The sequence below is a fragment of the Oncorhynchus mykiss genome, chromosome 20 (assembly GCF_057628025.1).
Source record: "Oncorhynchus mykiss isolate SJ-2025 chromosome 20, ASM5762802v1, whole genome shotgun sequence".
Classification (NCBI taxonomy): Eukaryota; Metazoa; Chordata; class Actinopteri; order Salmoniformes; family Salmonidae; genus Oncorhynchus; species Oncorhynchus mykiss.
The window spans coordinates 13,038,003-13,057,446 of NC_143041.1; the positions used below are offsets into that span (position 1 = coordinate 13,038,003).

A 19,444-nucleotide genomic window follows, 5' to 3' on the forward strand; every position below is an offset into this window, starting at 1 on the left:
ACTGTGTTCCAAATCAACCCCTAGCCCCAACCCCTAGACAACTATCACCACCAACACATCTTCTACTGTCACTGGCAGAGAGATGAGCCCCCCACACTCCATAGAAACATTATCATCCCTGGCTGATTTTAGGTTGTGACCTTCCTGAAAGAGAAAAAGGTCAAGATTATAGAGTATATCTGGTTCCCTTTCTCTCCCGTTCACTTTCTCTCTCTCTCCCGCCTCTCTCCACCCCCAGCAGAGGCTCAGAAGAGGAAGAGTAAGTGGGACTCTGCAGTGCCCGTGACCCTGGCCCAGCCCGCACTGCTCACTACCACGGCAACCCTGCCAGGGGTGGTCTCCGTGACAACCACCGCCAGCGGAACCAAGACCACCGTCATCTCCGCCGTTGGCACCATCCAGAAGAAAGCTAAGCAGTGAACCGGCATGGGGAGAGGAAGTGTGTGTGTGTGTGTGTGCGTGCGCATTGAGCTGTGTGGCTGTATTACTAAATGCAAAAAGAGGGAGGGTGAAAGAATGTCTTCAGACAATATGGATGTCACATGAACCTCTGCATCTCTACTGCCGTCGGTCTCTGGGATTGGATCTACAACATTTGGTCACAGGACTCAAGCCTGACTTGAGATTCAATGAGACAATTTTTCTGTAATTTCTGCATTGATATCAACATAAGGTTCCTGTTTCATCCAGCTCTCCAGTCAGCACCCTGTTGAAGTTATGCATTGATCTGTTTTTTTTTTCTGTCGACAAGAAAGTGTTTTGATGTTAGCTAAAGACTATCCATGGGGAAAACCACCCTACCTAGAAAGTAGCCTAGTTATGGCATAACTTGCTAGCCTCTTGACTGAAACTTGAGTTAGTTTCTTTATTCCATCCTCCTGTAAAATGGTATCTTACAGTATCAACCCACCTGTTATGGTACAGTATATATTACTATTAGTTTTGGGCTCTATAACATCATTTCCTTTCTACCCACAGTGTATATTTGTGCTATTTCCTATGTTCTGTGTTTTGACCATCTACTGGACAGACTATGGACATTGGCACCAACGTTTCTTGTCTCATTTTCAATGGCTTATTCAAAGAGCTTAGCGGAAATATTTTTTACAAATGTACATATATCACTGATGATGATGATGGTAAATAAAACAAACGTCATACTGCCTTTTCAATTGGAGTGTGTGTCCATTCTTGTTCGGTCGTCTTGGGTTCAACATACATCTTATGTATAAAATACAGTTTAAGTAGTATTTGATCATACAATTATTTTCATGCTGTTCTCTAAAGCTTTGAATGTTCTGTCCAGGAAATTAAGGAATGTTATTGTGTGTTATTGTGTTCCAGATCTATTGACTGCAGCCACTGGCCTGAATCTGGCCAGAGGAATTTCTGCCTCGCTGTCTCCCTTCCATTCGCTCTCCTCTCTTTAAATGTTCCCCTTCTGTCTCTTTTCTATCCACTACCCACGTTCTCTCTCTCCCCCTCTTTCCGTCCATCTATTTCTGTGCACTTTGGGAATTTCTGTGGCCAGGTGCGGTTGTGATTTACATCCATCCTTCACTTCTTCCTTTTCTTTTATCCCTCTCTTTATCGGACTTTAATTCCATCCAGCAGGAACGATAACACACCACCCCGCCCCGCAGTCTTCTGAAGCACAGTTAGAGGTCAAAGTTCAGAATCTGAGTCGTTTACTAGAGGAAGTCAGATCAGCTTACACTCAACAGATCACCATATCACCAATTGACTTGAGTGCTTGTCAACCTTAACCATATCCTAGGGGTTAAAGTTCTTCGTAACTGCGAAGGATATCTGTCAAGGTTTTTGGAGAGGTCGTTTTTGAGATCTGTACCTCCGGGCTGGTTTGGAGATGACAGCCTTAAACAGACAAGCGTGTCTAGAAACATGTCTGTTCACGAAAAGTATTCCCAAATAAATGTATTCTCAAATATTGCAAACTCAACCAAAAAAGAAACGTCCTCTCACTGTCAACTGCGTTTATTTTCAGCAAACTTAACATGTGGAAATATTTGTATGAACATAAGATTCAACAACTGGGATGTAAACTGAACAAATTCCACAGACGTGACTATCAGAAATTGAATAATGTGTCCCTGAACAAGGGGGGGGGGGGTCAAAATCAAAAGTAACAGTCAGTATCTGGTGTGGCCACTAGCTGCATTAAGTACTGCAGTGCATCTCCTCATGAACTGCACCAGATTTGCCAGTTGTTGCTGTGAGATATTACCCCACTCTTCCACCAAGGCACCTACAAGTTCCCGGACATTTCTGGGGGGAATGGCCCTAGCTCTCCCCCTCCGATCCAACAGGTCCCAGACGTGCTCAATGGGATTGATATCCGAGCTCTTCGCTGGCCATGGCAGAACACTGACATTCCTGTCTTGCAGGAAATCACGCACAGAATGAGCAATATGGCTGGTGGCATTGTCATGCTGGAGGGTCATGTCAAGATTAGCCTGCAGGAAGGGTACCACATGAGGGATGTCTTCCCTGTAACGCACAGTGATGAGATTGCCCGCAATGACAACAAGCTCAGTCCGATGATGATGTATTACACCGCCCCAGTCCATGACAGACCCTCCACCTCCAAATCGATCCCGCTCCAGAGTACAGGCCTCGGTGTAATGCTCATTCCTTCGACGGTAAACGCGAATCTGGCCATCACCCCTGGTGAGACAAAACCGTGACTTGTCAGCGAAGAGCACTTTTTGCCAGTCCTGTTTGGTCCAGCAACGGTGGGTTTGTGCCCAAAGGCGACGTTGTTGCCGGTGATGTCTGGTGAGGACCTGCCTTACAACAGGCCTACAAGCCCTCAGTCCAGCCTATTGCGGACAGTCTGAGCACTGATGGAGGGATTGTGCATTCCTGGTGTAACTCGGGCAGTTGTTGTTGCCATCCTGTACCTGTCCCGCAGGTGTGATGTTCGGATGTACCGATCCTGTGCAGGTGTTGTTACACGTGGTCTGCCACTGCGAGAATGATCAGCTGTCCGTCCTGTCTCCCTTTATCGCTGTCTTAGGCGTCTCACGGTACAGACATTGCAATTTATTGCCCTGGCTGGCCACATCTGCAGTGCTCATGCCTCCTTTCAGCATGCCTATGGCATGTTCACGCAGATGAGCAGGGACCCTGGGCATCTTTCTTTTGGTGCTTTTCAGAGTCAGTAGAAAGGCCTCTTTAGTGTCCTAATTTTTCATAACTGTGACCTTAATTGCCTACCGTCTGTAAGCTGTTTGTGTCTTAACGACCGTTCCACAGGTGCATGTCCATTAATTGTTTTTGGTTCATTGAACAAGCATGGGAAACAGTGTTTAAACCCTTTACAATGAAGATCTGTGAAGTTATTTGGATTTTTACGAATTATCTTTGAAAGACAGGGTCCTAAAAAAGGGACGTTTCTTTTTTTACTGAGTTTATTTTCTCTGTTAAGCTGCGTGCACTGAATTGACATGCATGATTGTTGATGACACTCCGATATTTAGATGAAGGGAATCAAATAGTATATAATGCGCACCACAGCGGCGCTCAACTCACACAGCAGTATAGCCTACTGTAGCTCTTGGCACAGTAATTGAAAGCCTATATACTTTATCACTTATTTATATAATCCTTCAATTGCGCATGTGGCATCGTTTTACAAATGCAGTTTTACAACCAGAGTTTCAAGCATGGTTTAGGCCAGTGGTACCCAACCTTTTTCGGTTAGTTTACCATCAACTGAATTTAGCTCTGCCTGCAGTAGGCCTACCACTGAAGTACCCCCTCGTGCATTTTACCAGTAGACCTCATGGGTCTTCTCCAGTACCCAGTGGATAGGCCAAGTATTATTTGCTACTATTTTTGACGTGTAATGTTATTAAAACAAAATCCGACTACTCCATAGTTATAATAGTTGACATATTTACCTAGTTGGCTTGTTTTCATGTGTTCTACGCAAGATAATATTCCTTTTTATTGTTTTTATTTTAAGTTTTTATTTTGAACACAACAAATCCAAAAAAACAGAACTATAGAAACAAGAGTACATAAAACCTAACAGACAGGGGTATTACATATCAAGATTCATTTTCTATTTGTTAAACACTTTTAGGGTGTGTATTGCTTTTTTGTTTTTACATTTACTGATCATTTCAAAATAATATATAAATTCTATCTTAAATAATGTGAAGAGGGGTTTGTTCTCTGCCCACTTCATTTTATGGACAAAGAATCTTCCATGAAAGAAAAACAAATGAACAAGGAAAGTTAAATCAGGGTCCATATCATTTGGTTCAAAATAAAACATAATATCCGAGTCTTTCAAATTAACATTAATAGTTGTTTCTTTTAAAATAAAATCTTCTAACTCACACCAAAATCTTCTGACATAAGAACAGTCCCAAAATAAATGGTCAAGAGTTTCTGGGTCACAACCACAAAATACACATTTGTTATCAATAACTATTTTAAATCTGTGTATAATAAAGGTATTTACAGGGTGGATTCTATGAATGAGTTTGTATCATACTTCTTTCACCTTAGATATACAATATTTACCTGACAATAACGGAACTTTGTTCCAGTTCACTTGTCCTAGGGCTGCATTCCAGTACATTTTAGCAGAGGGAATAGTAACATATTGACATAGTTTCCTTATATACATGTTATTACATTTGTAGTTTAAAATGTCAATTCTAATTGTATTGAGGCTACAAAATCCTCAACAGTTGCACTTGGAGTATTGTTATATTCTCCTAAAAGAAGAAAAGCACCTTTAGGGACAGCTCTAACAACACCTTTAGGGACAGCTCTAACAACACCTTTAGGGACAGCTCTAACAACAAGTTGATACTCCACAGGAGTGAATGCAACATTGCGTGTTCTAATAAGTTCTGGATAATCATATAGTTGTCCATCATTATTCAATAATTGTTTGACCCAAATAATACTGTTGTCATACCAGTTCTGGAAAATCAAAGACTTGTTTTTGTATTTTATGTCTTTATTTTTCCAGATTGTATACCTATGTGGGGAAAAATTGTGTTTGTACATGAGGTTCCAAGTTAGAAGTACTTGTTTAGGAAAGTTTGCAGGTTTAATTAGGGATTTTACCCAAATCAAAGTTACATTTGAGTAAGAATTCTAGACCACCAATCTGTTGGAACATTAAATTAGGGATGATATTCCAGATGCAATCCTTATTTCTTAAATAGTTTTGTTTCCATTTCATCTTAAATATTATATTAGAGGTTTTAATATCCAGAGCATTCAACCCTCCCTCACCTTGGGTGCCAAATATTACTGCTTTTCTAAAATAATGAGGTTTATTCCTCCATATGAAGTTAAATAATTTAGTATCAACCATTTTAGTTACTGACAGAGGAACATCCAAGGCAAGGAAAGTATAAACTAATCTGGACAGACCTTCAGATTTTGATAAAAGTACACGTCCGGATAAAGAAAGATCTCTTAATAAACAGGAGTTAAATATCTTTCCAACTTCCTCTACAATAGGAAATACATTTAAATTGGCCCGTTCTTTCTGATCTTTGCTAACTTTAAAACCAAGATATGTGATCACATATTTTACAGGGATAATCCTCTCGAGGCGAATTCAAATTTCGGGAGCCATATGAAGGAAATATGTATTCAGACAAGCATTAAATACACAACCGTTCTTAATTAAATCGCGGAAAAACACTTTTAAAAGCAGCTTTGGCAAATGTATTTTGATAGCATTTTTGGCCTTTGTTAAAACAAAATCGGGGGATCCAAGTTTCACATTGCCACCACGTGTATTTATATAATCCTTCAATTGCGCATGTGGCATCGTTTTACAAACGCAGTTTTACAACCGGAGCTTCAAGCATGGTTTAGGCCAGTGGTACCCAACCTTTTTCGGTTAGTTTACCATCAACTGAATTCTGCTCTGCCTGGAGTAAGCCTATCCCTGAAGTACCCCCTCGTGCATTTTACCATTTTACCAGTATGGTCTACTCAAGTAGGCCCAGAAGTCCTAGTACCCCTGCTTGGGAACCACTGGTTTAGGCGCAGCTGAGCAACAGAGTCGTGATGTGCAGTTCGCGAACGATTCGTTATTTTTGAACGACTCTTTTTTACTGACTTGAGAGTCATGATTATTTTATCTGAGTGACTCGTTCAGAAATTTTACGTGCGAGTGCCGGCCGCAAAGTGTTTTATAGCAGGATTAATACACGCTCCAGAGACGTGCTCCGACCACCGTTTTACATGTGCGCGCAATAAAATAGATCATGACGGTAGATAGAGAATACAAATACCGTAAGAACTGATAATTGATCGCATTGTGCAATTGATTATTTAATGTTATGATGGATAGCTTTTTAGAACCAAAACATACACAGCCTTTGCTCAACAAACTCCAACTCGAAAACAAATCGTTTATCACTCTCACAGCTATCAAGCGATGCAATCCAAGAGGACACTCTAGTCCTGTAGCAGCCACAGCTAGACCTCGTTTCAAATGTATCAAGAAATAATCTAATGTGTATGCCTAGCAATCTACAAATATACACTGTTTAAAGCACACCTTAATAAATAAATCACAAATGACAGCTCCAATAAACCACCCTATGCTTGAACGACATGTGAACGGGAGGCTCGTAGCAACATGACTCTTTCGAGTTTTCAGTTCGTCGGTAATGGGACCTGCGCGGCATTACTGGGCATTACTGACTCAAATGAACGAAATTAGTCGGAAGTTTTTCTTCTTTTGACTGTACGAGTCGAAAAGATCAGAGTAAAAAGAGCCGAACTTCCCATCAATCACTACAACATAACTCTTAAAGGGGCAATGTCGTATTAAAAGGGCAATGGCATACCTTGTCATAGAAACTGAATAATAATCATGTATAATTAAATAATAATAATGAATAATAACAATCAGGACGTTGTGTCCAATGGGCTAAATGCAGATGGACAAACAACACGCTTCAGTCTATTTACATTGTATAGCCACTATGCTTCATCAGTTGGGCTACAGGTGGTAATGCATAGGCTATATACATGGTCCAATATTTTAAAATACTTTGTACAATTTTTACCAATATGTTGTTGGACCCATTTCCGCAGGTGGAAATTATATTTTAGATGGTGTCAGCATGATTTTATTTTCATTCATTTTGGAGTAGAAGGTTATTTTGAAAAGTCCCCAGAACTGAGCTTCTCAGTCTATCTACATACAAATTATTCCGGGGAGGATCCCGGACCCCCAAAGCAAGGGGACTAGAAATGGACAAACTTGCAGTTTTTCCTAAAAGCATGATGGTCATGACCTTCTTACATGAAAGGGGAGGTTGTCTGGGACCAAGTTAATCAATCTGAGATTGACTAAAGTTTCAGTCATGGGATTTTTGTTGTTGTTGCTTTAACCTCTGTGCCATATCCTTTCTAAGTGTATTGAGGATGTCACAAGTGGCTGGTTTGTCTCTTGATGAGTACAGAGGCCTGTACTCATTAAGGGGAGTTTTGAGTGAAAGCCAATATGGTGGTAACATAGGAAGCCATGAAAGATAACTAAGACACATCCAAGGTTCCCTGTCATGGCATTTCAGACTAACCTTGAGACCTTGCAAATGAACAAACATTTAAGTGAATAGCTGTGGGTTAGCTGACAATGTCATGACAACAATGTGTTCCTGTGATGGGGCAGAAGTCCACGTGTTGTGTTATGGTCAGATAGCTAGCAACAATGAAAAGAAGCTACCATGTGGGGAATCGTACGTGTCTCGTTGTATCTTGTTATTGATACCATGTCTTGTTTTGACTCTTGTCATGTCAATGCTAATATGGCTAAATAATTGATAGCTAGCTAACCAACAACTTTAATGATGTATTTGAGAGCAATCAAGTGCTCTTTGTGCAAATGTATTTATGTCTTTAATTTGTTGTCAAACTATGTCAACAATCCTTTGATTCTATGCCAACCCCCGTTTTTCTCCATTGTTGCGCTTGGATTGTTTTTGTTGCTTAACAACCCACCCGTCTATATTGACTGAGTTTCCTGTGTTTTTCATCTCTTTCAGCTTGTCAGGCTATAGGGCCCACTGCCCAGATATGAATATGTCTATCAGGAATGTCAAATATGAATATTGAAGATGTCTGTCATGACAGACGTTGTTCGGGGCTACTGGCAAGCACTCCTGGTTCGCATCCCATCACTAGCTCGGCTTCCCAAGATACTCCTGAACACTAAAACCAGATGAGAGTGGAGTCTGTTGAACTAGGAACAGAAGTAAATAAAAACACTATGAGTTTCAATATGTCATTAAACTTTCTTCTGCTTGTGCAAAAACAATTTTTACTACTTTTCTCTTTCTCACCCTCTCTCAATCTCCCCTCTGTTATCAGTATTGTTATTTGTGGGGGTGGGGGGGGGTTCTCTTTCTTCCTTTCCCTCTCTCCCTCCCTCCTACTCTCTGTTGGCAGTGTGCTGAGATACGTCTGTACCACGCGCGCACCCACACACACACACGCTTTTGGCTGAGCTGGGCCTGTCCTTGGAACTGTGTGTGCGTGTTTCTGCACACAGGTGAGTCACGAGACGCACCCAATGTACAGCTAAGTGGTGACTCGGCCTTAACACTGCCTGAAAAATAAGACCTTTCATCCGGTGCACTGACACAGGGTTGACTCACAATGTATTCAGTGAATAAGAAGTCGAATTGTCTGAAACATTATCCACGCCAAATGTTGTGGGTATACATAACAACAGGCTAGCTACTGGTCTAAGAGATTTTCAGTCCATGTTTGGACAAAATGCACTGAAACACCAAGCACTTATTTAGCCTAGGCCTATAGCTTCAAGAATGGGTGTTCCACTCCTCCGAGAAACAGACCAAATGTCGCATTGGCAGTCTTTGTACCCGTTTTATTGAAAAAAGTTCCACACAAAGACTATTGAGCAAGTGCAATGATCTAAGAACGGGCGCCTTTGTCATGGAAATCCGAGGTTGGCACTAGACAGTGTGTTTCACAGAGCGCGAGAGTTGGAGTTGGGGACAGTATTGGGGACTCCCAAAAAAGCTCTAAACTTGGACATTCTGTACGCAATGACATTTTGACTGGATTAGTGTCAAATAGACTATGGTAGGCTTTATTTCGTCGAAGCCTGTCAATATCATGATTCACGCGCATCCCGTATGCGCCAATACCACCTGCCATCCGTAACGGACGAGTTGTGTTTATCGGTAACAAACTAAGTTGTGCAGCCTAACATTTTTAGAGTGGAACAAATGTGAGTATCTGTTCAAATCGGTGTTTGATTATGTTAAATTATATTAGAAATTTGCACTATTCAAAAAGACATTGAGGGAGATGCATTTTTTTTTCCCAGTGTGCTTTTGGCATGTCTAAATGTTTGGGATTGGGAGTGCCACCCGCAGCGGTCATTTCGACAAACAGGGCACAGTCAGAATCCGGATGTCGCATAACGTTTAGCTTTAAAGCACATGCGTGTTTGTTAGACATCTCTCTGAGAAAGCTGGCATACAATTAGTCTACTAGGCCTATATATTACAACTAGTATAGCCTTTTTATGTTTTTTTTGCTGGGCATTCAATATCATGCTTTTATAAAGTTGTTTTAAAAACACTCTTAGAGGTTAGAGGTTACTGGGTTGCCTGGCAGCTATGCCCTATCTGAGAAGAGTGTAAGGGTGTGTCACAAAACCAACATCCTTTTATTAAGTTCCCTGTTACCGCCACATTAGCCGGCCATGGGCTGGCTTTCCTGCAGGCATCCAGTGGGTCTCCTTTGAAGTTTCCATGTATGTGTCAGAGCTTAGTTGGGTCTAATATCCATGTCAAGCCGGTTTTGTACAACACCAGAAAGTAACAGGTATACTGCAATAATATGCACAATAAGTACTTACACATGTATACTGGACTGCAGTAAAGCTTTTCGTAAGAATGTCTTGGTAATATTGAAAGCATTGTTCAAGATTAAGAACACCCTCCTACCGTTGCTGACGCTAGAACCCTTGCACAAATTGAGAAGTTGTAGGAAAGCGACACCCTATAACTCCCTCAATCAAAAACTAAGGCAAAGTGATGTTTGTGTTGGCAACATTGCCAAAAACTAAGGAGAGAGGGAGGGAAGAAGGGAGTGGTGTTTTTGCAACATTTCTATTCCTCTGGAGAGGACTAAACCATTGTTTAAACCAAACGTTGTTGATATGAGCATGGCTGTGTTCTGTTTTAATGATGTCGTTTCCAAACAGTCCATTGTGGTGGAAAAGGCTGTTTTATCACCTATGAGTCATAGTATGCCAGACAGGAGTCTGAGTACTCTATGAGATGCAGTGCCTGTTCTCTCTAATTGCTGAATAAGCCTGTTTGATGGGTTTTCAGTCCCCTGTGGATCAGAGAGTCTCGGTCTCCTGAGTCTTAAGACCCCATAGATCTACTGTCTTGGTTTTGATCTGCGTCTCATGGGCTACGTGTGGACACTGGACAGTGGTTTCTCCAGTAAGAGCAGGTCTAGCCACAGGAGCTGTGTAACCTATAACAGCTGGTCTGTGGTCTGTGGTCTGGTCGGGGCAGAGCTCATATCCCCTCCAAGGTGAACAGTAACAGATACAGCACAGAGTTCATGCCTTTAACTCTTTCAATAGAGCTAATGGCAGTAAAATACTATAATGTGGTCATATGTACATATACTATATTTCACAGTGCATGAAAGTGCATGGAACTCTTTTTAACACACACACAAACACACACACACACAGTCAGAGGTTAGCCCCAGAGAGAGGGCAGTGTGCCAGGTGGGCATGGTGACTGGGTCTGGTGCCCTCTGCTCCCCCTCTTCTCTCTGGTCTCTGTGCCCAGGAATGCACATTACTGCACTGCCCGCTTTTCCATCTCATTTACTCCAGCTGCACGCACAGTTTAGGAGTGTGTGTGTGTGTGTGTTTGTGCGTTTCAAGTTCAATAAATGTTCTTGCGCTGTTTGATATCATGTCACTAATTAAAGTGAGTTTGTTTGTATATTTGCGAGGGAAAGCAAATCTCTGTACACACACACACACACACACACACACACACACACACACACACACACACACACACACACACACACACACACACACACACACACACACACACACACACACACACACACACACGGAGGTATGTAGAAGTCCAGTACTGCACTCCAGCTCTTTGTGTACTTTTGACTGTGACTGTTTCCCGTAGCCTCCAGACAGTGTTCTGTTCTCTGCCACTCCCATGAGATTGGGCCACAGAGGGAGGGGCCAGCTTCGCCAGGCTCAAGCCCACACAGGTGAGCCCAGCCTGAAAGGAATGTAGCAGGGAGGGGGGCACATTTAGAGGTGTGGAGCTTTGAAAGTAAAAACGCCAGGTGACATATAGAGGAAGGGAGTTATCTATACTGTTAGCTACTTACCTGAGCTTGAGACAGGGAGAGAGTGTGAGTGGGTGCAAGTTAGAGGAGGGATCAAATCTCAGCACACATATTTTTACACTCACATGCTCACACAAACACACTCGGTGGCTCTCACTCTCCCTTGTCTCTCTCTCATTTCAAGACTGTGACACTCACGCGCACAAACGGGCGCCTCACCTCCAGGTTCAAGGGGATAGGAGTCAATATTTAACGGAGCTGAGCAGAGAAGGAAGGAAGGAAGAAAGAAAGAGAGAGAGAGAGAGAGAAAGAGAGGGCGAAAGTAAAAGTGTGTTTCTCTCCTGTGCACTAGCATTAGAGATTCCTGGAAACGTGGAACTTGGACTTGAAGGCTCGTAAAGGAGGTTTCCCTCCCCCAGAGGCAGGTGGATACTAACTTTACAGAAGAGTGGAGAGTTAAAGAAAAGAGGATTAAGCTTTTCCTTATTTTTTTTGGTCAGACTTTTGGACTTGGATTGGGCAAGGCAGCCATAACAGGTTTGTTTGATCAGTAATCTCTTTAACTATTGGTATAAACTCAATAATTGTGCCCATTGCTTTCACTGATCTACCACTACTTATAGTTATCTACTTGAGTATTGCCAAATTCGTTTTATTACATTTATCTTTTATTTATCCTTATTAGAGTCCTATAGAAATATCTTGGGGGGGGGGGGGGGGGGGGGGGCATGGAAGTCCTGGCCACGACGCAGCAAGCAAGCAGAGGACTCTGCATGATAAAATAGTTAAAGCATATCACTTTACAATGCCTACGACCTGTGTTTTTTATTAGAGTGTATGTCACTCAAATCAAGGATCACTAAAGTAAGTTAGAGTAGGAGTCTGTAGCTCGACTTCTTACAAGGTGTTTTGTTGTTGTCCCTCTGACGTTGTTCTGCGTCTCATTCCTCCATAGTGAACCATGTTTAGACCAAAATGTGACACAAGTGAAGACGGTTATGGAAGAAGAATTCAGTTTTGCAGATGAAATGAACTCACAATAGAGGCTCTTTTTGCAGGTATCCACCTGCCCTTAGAGATGAGGATTTATACATTCAAAAACCCTATGCTGATTCGAAGGGATACAGAGAAGCATTTCATGTATTTTACTGCAATCAAACCATATTTGTGAATGGCTTGTAAGAAACGTTGTTGCCTAACAACATTCTTCTTCTTGCAGAATGTGTTTTTTTTTCCCCCCACCAACTACTATTGAGTACCGCTCCCTTTCTGGTCACATAGACCCAACTAGATTTACAGGGAAATTACAGTGTGCGTTGTGACAGTGCAGACCACAAGGGACTCTCGTTCTGATTGCAGCAGAATGAAAACCCACAGACCGAGAAAAGGTCCTGGACGTCTCTCCACTCTTGCACTCTCAGATAGCTGTTCCCGCATGTGTTTACCTGGTCAGATGTATTTGCCTGGCTTAGATGGACTGATGGTGTGTTCATGTAGTAACTGTGTTTATACGGGGCTGACTGAGTGCTCCAGGTGTGTAGTTGAGGGTTGATTTACCTAGCTGTCTCATGGAAGGACCTGGCTGTGCTCCCTGTCACTGACTGACGTGACTCTCCCTAATGATGTCATAACGGTTTAGGGCCCCTCCCTTTGTTGGAATGTTCACCTGGCCGCCGGGCATGTTATTTAAAGCAATAACTACTGAGCTAGCAATGATTCATGTGTTTTTAAAAATATTTCCCCCTGTCTTTCTCTCTCTTTCGGTCTTTACATTCTGAATCTGTCTTTTTTATCTCCCACTGGGCACAGATGTCATTTTAACGTATAGTTTTTAATTTACATTTGGTTGAGTTGTCAACTAACATGAAATCAACTAAACATTTGGATTTAGGTTAAAAGTTGAAATCCCTTACGATGACTATTTTTTGGAAATCGAATCAGTTTTCCATGTTTATTCAACGTAAAATATTTTAGTTGAAATTATGTGGAAACAACATTGATTCAACCAGTTCTCACCCAGTGTTTATTTGGATACAGTCACAACTTGTTTGTTCATTTTGAACCCCCTTTTCTCAATCTTGTCTCATCGTTGCAACTCTCCAACGGGCTCAGGAGAGGCGAAGGTCGAGTCATGCGTCCTCCAGAACATGACCCGCTGATCCTTGCTCCTTAACACCTGGCACCAATGTGTCGGAGGAAACACAGTTCAACTGACGACCGAAGTCAGCCTGCAGGCACCTGGTCCGCCACAAAGAGTCACTAGAGCGCAATGAGACTCCCTGTCACAGCCGGATGTGACACAGCCTGGGATTGAACCTGGCTCTGTAGTGACACCTCAAGCACTGTGATGCAGTGACTTAGACCTCTAATCCACTCGGGAGGCCCTTATATTTTTTCATTTAGACCAAGGTAAATTCAAGCACAACTTTATTGTTTTTTTCCCCTCAAACTCTTAGCACTTTTAACTGTCTCCATGAGAAAGTCTCTTCAACTTTAGACATTGTTCTTCTTTGATGTGGCTATGTTTAACAGTAGTTAACGGACAATCTTTATGGACCTTACATTCCTCCTCACAGTGAAGATATCATTGGTCCTGTTTTTCTCTCTTAGCCTACTCAACCTGGTCAGTGATAAATGTGACCGGTAATACCGGAAACCCACACACACACACACACGCACGTGCACACACACACCTGTAGGCAGCTCAAGTTCACGATAAGGTGCTACACTACAGTAAGTGCCAGGTCCTGTGTTTTCCTGCTCTGTTTTTGTGATGGTTGGGTCAGTTTCTCGCCTTGGGGTGAAATTCCTGTTCGGTGAGTCAATGGTCAAAATAGTGGGTGAGGTGGGGGTGGGGGGATTTGGATCATAAAACCCTCTTTCTCCTCTGATTCAATTACGAGCACATTCTGTCAGCATTCACTTCAAATGTGAGATTCCCTGTGGAGAAAATCTGTGTGGTTTTCCATGTCTATGATTGCTGTCTACTACTGTATAAGACTGCAGCTCCTTTCACACAACGTTTACATCAAACAATGTCTCTCCTGCTGTCTGGAAGAACATTCCCCTGGAATATCTCACACAGTTCCACTTCAGCGCTTCCCCGTTGCAATTCATTTCACCATGCCTGCCCCAACTCGTTTTCACAAGCTGATTCTCCCACTGTCTGAAGTTTGGCTGTGGAGGATCTGTCTTTAGTTTGGCATATGGATAACATAAAAGGGATTTGTGTGCTGCAGTCAGGGCATGGCAGGATATAGCTGGCTCTGTCTTGGATAGAGTGTGAAATTGCCTTTAGTTTCCATCTGTTTGATGTGCTAGGGATGTTTTTTTCGTTCGACGTTACATCTGCTTATTAAAGGGACAATCCGTATTTTAGTATTTTTTTCATTAGTCCACTGTTTAGACAATCCAACAATGTTTTATGAAGTGCACAGTGACACTTTGCTTCTTGAAAGTCCAATATCTTGAAAACTTGACTGCCGACATGTAAAAAGTGCATCAGTAGTGGACTAATGAAAACAATACCAAATATCGTTTTTTTGAGTGGATTTTCCCTTTAAGGAGTGTTCAGCGTGGAAGTTAGTTGATCATGCAGATAGGCTGAGCACAGATCCTTCTCTGAATGTGTGGATGGCTCACAGTGTCTCTCTGTTCTGTAGAAGTGTAAGGTCTCTGCGGGAAGCCCACAGAGAGACCTGAGCCAACCAGGGCCAGATGGTTTGGGTTACACCATAATATTTCTGTAGAGGAATAACCAGATACTGAGGTCACTGGAGGAATATGCAATACAGGAGGCAGATAATGAAACACAGGAGGCAATACTAGAGGCTGAAAGTCAACTTTCTTTAATTGATGAGGCTCTTTGAGTCAACTTGATGATACTCTTACCTGACCTCTCCAAGTAGAAGTTGCTTTAGGCACATATCTAGGATCGCCTTAACCTCTCCAAAGGAGTGAAAACGCAGTGTCAAGTAGCAAATTTAACCGAGAGTACTCCTACCTCACCAGGTCAGTGTAGTCGAGCCCGTGGGGGAAAGTTGAAAGGTCATAAACTGTGTGTGTGTGTTGCAGGAGGGAGATGGGGAGATGGACATTAAATCTCTTGATGGGGGTTGTACTTCTTGCTGTCCTCACAGCCAGTTGCTACGCTGAAAAAGGTGAGAATTATTGAATCAAGTGATTGTTACTGTGTGTCTCGTATTACTACAGTATTGACTCTTTCTTTGGCTATTTTAATATGTCGATAGACCCCGTCTTGTTTATGCAGTTGAGCAATAGGTTGAGTCATCTCTAACTGAAAATCAAATCATATTTTTCATTTGGAATTCTACTGATGCTAAATGTCAACACAGATATTCCTGCTATGCTTCTCTGTCCAATAGTGAATCACTGTCTGGCTACGAGGGCTAGCACCTGTTCAGAATGTATTCAGTCAGGGAAGGGCTGTGCCTACTGTCCAGATGAGGTGAGAAGAAACCACTACTCAAGTTGCCCACAGACAACGCTTACCCGCTACAAATATTTAGTGTGACCCATGTTTGTGTTTGCTTACAGATCTTTGATGGTCCCCGCTGCGACCTTCATGACAACATCATAAGCCGCGGCTGTAATAGCGCGGTGACAGCCAAAAGCAGCATGTCGATGGAAAGAGTAAGTATCACCATGACACTAATCCTTACTACACGGATGCATGAATTAACCGGTGTTCATTAGACTGTTGGTCTGGCTACCTCGGTAATACTGTCATACAGAACAGTCTGCAGCCGAACGATGAATGTGCAAGGTGTGCTCACAAGCAAAGGTGTGCTCACAAGCAAGGTGTGCTCACAAGCGAAGGTGTACTCACAAGCAAAGGTGTACTCACAAGCAGCAAGGTGTGCTCACGAGCAAAGGTGTACTCACAAGCAAGGTGTGCTCACAAGCGAAGGTGTACTCACAAGCAAGGTGTGCTCACAAGCGAAGGTGTACTCACAAGCAAGGTGTACTCACAAGCAAGGTGTACTCACAAGCAAGGTGTGCTCATAAGCAAGGTGTGCTCACAAGCGAAGGTGTACTCACAAGCAAGGTGTGCTCACAAGCGAAGGTGTACTCACAAGCAAGGTGTGCTTTTTGCTGAGGTTGGAGACACTTCTCTTTGTCCCCCATGTTACATACCTGATATGACACACCGAAGGTGTACTCACAAGCAAGGTGTACTCACAAGCAAGGTGTACTCACAAGCAAGGTGTGCTAATAAACAAGGTGTACTCACAAGCAAGGTGTGCTCATAAGCAAGGTGTGCTCACAAGCGAAGGTGTACTCACAAGCAAGGTGTGCTCACAAGCGAAGGTGTACTCACAAGCAAAGGTGTACTCACAAGCAAGGTGTACTCACAAGCAAGGTGTACTCACAAGCAAGGTGTGCTCACAAGCGAAGGTGTACTCACAAGCAAGGTGTGCTCACAAGCGAAGGTGTACTCATAAGCAAGGTGTGCTTTTTGCTGAGGTTGGAGACACTTCTCCTTGTCCCCCATGTTACATACCTGATATGACACACCCCTCCCTCCCTCCCTCCCTCCCTCCCTCCCTCCCTCCCTCCCTCTCGCTATAGAACGAGCAGATCGACATGCTGTTGAAGCAGTCCCAGGTAGCTCCTCAGGAGATGTCTATGACTCTGCTGCCAGGGGAGGAGAGGGAGATCGAGATGGAGGTGTTTGAACCAGCTAAAGGACCTCTGGACCTCTACATTCTTATGGACTTCTCCAACTCCATGGAGGACGACCTGGACAACCTTAAGAGAATGGGTGCTGAGCTGGGTAAGTTCCAGGTGAACGATGAGTCTGATTGTTACCCCATTGACCTCAGAGTTGTAGTACTGGAGTAGTCTGTGGTACTGATGTGTTCTGTTCCCCATACAGCTGCGTTGGTAGGGAAGCTGTCTGATGATTACACCATCGGGTTCGGCAAGTTTGTGGACAAAGTGGTGGAGCCCCAGACAGACATGAGACCATCCAAGTAAGAACTTGAAAACTATTTTGATCCTCTCTACACAGCCACACATCCAGATACAGATACACACATAGACCCAAAAGTAAACATTACTACGGTACCAAAATATCTGCATTTATTCACTACTCATACTCATGGCCCGTCCTTCTATCTATTTTGCTCCCTCCCGCCTCTCCCTCCCCTTTCCTCCTCTTCCTCTCCCTCCCTCCCTCTCTCCAGACTTGCCAAGCCTTGGCCCAACAGCGACCCTCCCTTCTCGTTCCGTCATGTGATCACTCTGACCCCTGACCTGCGGTCCTTCACCGAGAAGCTGCAGAAGGAGAGGATCTCAGGGAACCTGGACGCTCCAGAGGGGGGCTTCGACGCCATACTGCAGGCTGCAGTCTGCGGGGTAGGAGAGTTAGATTTACTGAGACGGATATTACCATTCAATGTCTTGTGGTTAGGGGACACAGGCGACCATCTTTGCTGTCCCGTCTGGGATGTTTAATTAGTTGAAGCTTGCTGTTTGATTGGTTAACTGTCGTGCACCGCTCTGTGTGACACTTTAAGAGCCTCCTTACACGTGTATAGAACTCTCTCCTTACCCCTTTTCTTCTCCGTCTCCCCTTTTTCCAACTGTATCTCTCGCCCTCTTTCCTTCTGTCTCTTTCCTCTTCCTCCCCTCCAGGAAAAGATCGGCTGGCGTAGCCATGCCACCCACCTCCTGGTCTTCTCCACCGAGTCGGCCTTCCACTACGAGGCGGACGGTGCCAACGTGCTGGCGGGCATCATGCCACGCAACGACGAGCAGTGCCACCTGGACCCCGAGGGGAAATACACAGAGGACACCAGGCAGGACTACCCCTCTGTGCCCACCCTGGTCCGCCTGCTGGGCAAACACAACATTATCCCCATCTTCGCCATCACAAACCACTCCTTTACCTATTATCAGGTAAGAACTCGGAAGAGTCACTGCTTACCTTACTATCCCTGACCCTAACCCTGAACCTTACTCTAACCCTACAAACAGAGCATCATGCCTATTTTCACCATCACCAGTCAATCATACTTACTGTAATGGGGGTTTGGCCACTGAGTTTAGCCACTGTCTGTTCTGGGAGGCCTGAAATACCTCTTAACTCCTCTGTAGCATTGCAGACAAAAAACATATCTTATTCATGTTTTGTGGGTTCTCCCTGTGTAGAAGCTTTATGAGTATTTCCCCATCGCTGAGTTGGGTCTGCTACAGGAAGACTCTGCTAACATCCTCAATATCCTGGAGAAAGCCTTTGAGGTGAGAATGGGCTTGTTTTACAGGTGTGGCAAATTGAACACATGAATTCAATTAGATTCTACTTGATGCCATCCCCTAAGGGCTATTACGTAAGGCATTGCCAGATGTCCTAATCATGCTCTCTGTCCGTCCTCTCAGAATATCCGCTCTAAGATCAGCATCCGTGCTGAGGACAGGCCTAAAGCTATAGAAGCTCAGGTCCTATCGTACAGTGGCAGTGTTGCGCAGGCTGGAACCTTCAAAGTCAAGCCTGGACAAATAGTAAGAAACACTTAGATGTCACACACAGTCTTGTACAACTAACCTTGAGGGGATACACAATTCAGTCCCATTTCAAAATCCTATTTCCCCTTTCCCCTATTTTCCCTAACCCTGAAACTGACCCTAGCTCCTAACCCTAAACCTAATTCTAACCCTTACGCTAATTGTAACCTTAACCCTAAACCCCCTAGAAATAACATTTGACCTTGTGGGGACCAACAAAATGTCCCCAGTTAGTCAAATGTTTGTTATTTTGCTATTCTTTGTTATTTTGCTATTCGCGCACACACACCCCACATGGTCGGCCATATTGGCTCTCCCCAGAAGAAGCAGTCCTCCATAGGAATGAATGGAATTCTACAGAATTTCAATGAAATGTTTCAATACCAAAATGTACTTAAGTATTTTGGGTTGTAGTGGGGACAGTAACATTACAACTTTCAACATATTATACTTTAAAGAAAATTGTTTTTTTGTTGTTTTCTCCTTTTATTTTGGGGGTTTAGCTCACATAATATCA

General features: G+C 43.3%; 2 protein-coding genes across 9 annotated transcripts in view; both read left to right on the forward strand.

Annotated features, from left to right (window-relative positions):
* sap30bp (SAP30-binding protein) overlaps positions 1-1,172 on the forward strand; it is a 36,472-nt gene extending 35,300 nt beyond the window's left edge. For 2 of the 4 annotated variants that reach the window (XM_021575607.3, XM_021575609.3), the window contains exon 10: positions 239-1,172. In XM_021575607.3, the coding sequence (XP_021431282.1) occupies positions 239-420 (182 nt within the window). In that variant the 3' untranslated portion in view covers positions 421-1,172. The remainder of the gene's footprint in view (positions 1-238) is intronic. The other 2 variants (XM_021575608.3, XM_021575610.3) reach the window with 1 other exon arrangement.
* Positions 1,173-8,936: 7,764 nt separating this feature from the next.
* itgb4 (integrin, beta 4) overlaps positions 8,937-19,444 on the forward strand; it is a 42,903-nt gene continuing 32,395 nt past the window's right edge. For 2 of the 5 annotated variants that reach the window (XM_036955704.2, XM_036955707.2), the window contains exons 1-10: positions 8,937-9,271; positions 15,472-15,557; positions 15,783-15,865; positions 15,955-16,050; positions 16,990-17,194; positions 17,297-17,393; positions 17,607-17,778; positions 18,058-18,321; positions 18,574-18,663; positions 18,802-18,924. In XM_036955704.2, coding sequence (XP_036811599.2) covers positions 9,270-9,271; positions 15,472-15,557; positions 15,783-15,865; positions 15,955-16,050; positions 16,990-17,194; positions 17,297-17,393; positions 17,607-17,778; positions 18,058-18,321; positions 18,574-18,663; positions 18,802-18,924 — 1,218 coding nt within the window. In that variant the 5' untranslated portion in view covers positions 8,937-9,269. Of the gene's footprint in view, positions 9,272-11,228; positions 11,935-15,471; positions 15,558-15,782; positions 15,866-15,954; positions 16,051-16,989; positions 17,195-17,296; positions 17,394-17,606; positions 17,779-18,057; positions 18,322-18,573; positions 18,664-18,801; positions 18,925-19,444 lie in introns of those variants that run through there. The other 3 variants (XM_036955705.2, XM_090212251.1, XM_036955706.2) reach the window with 2 other exon arrangements.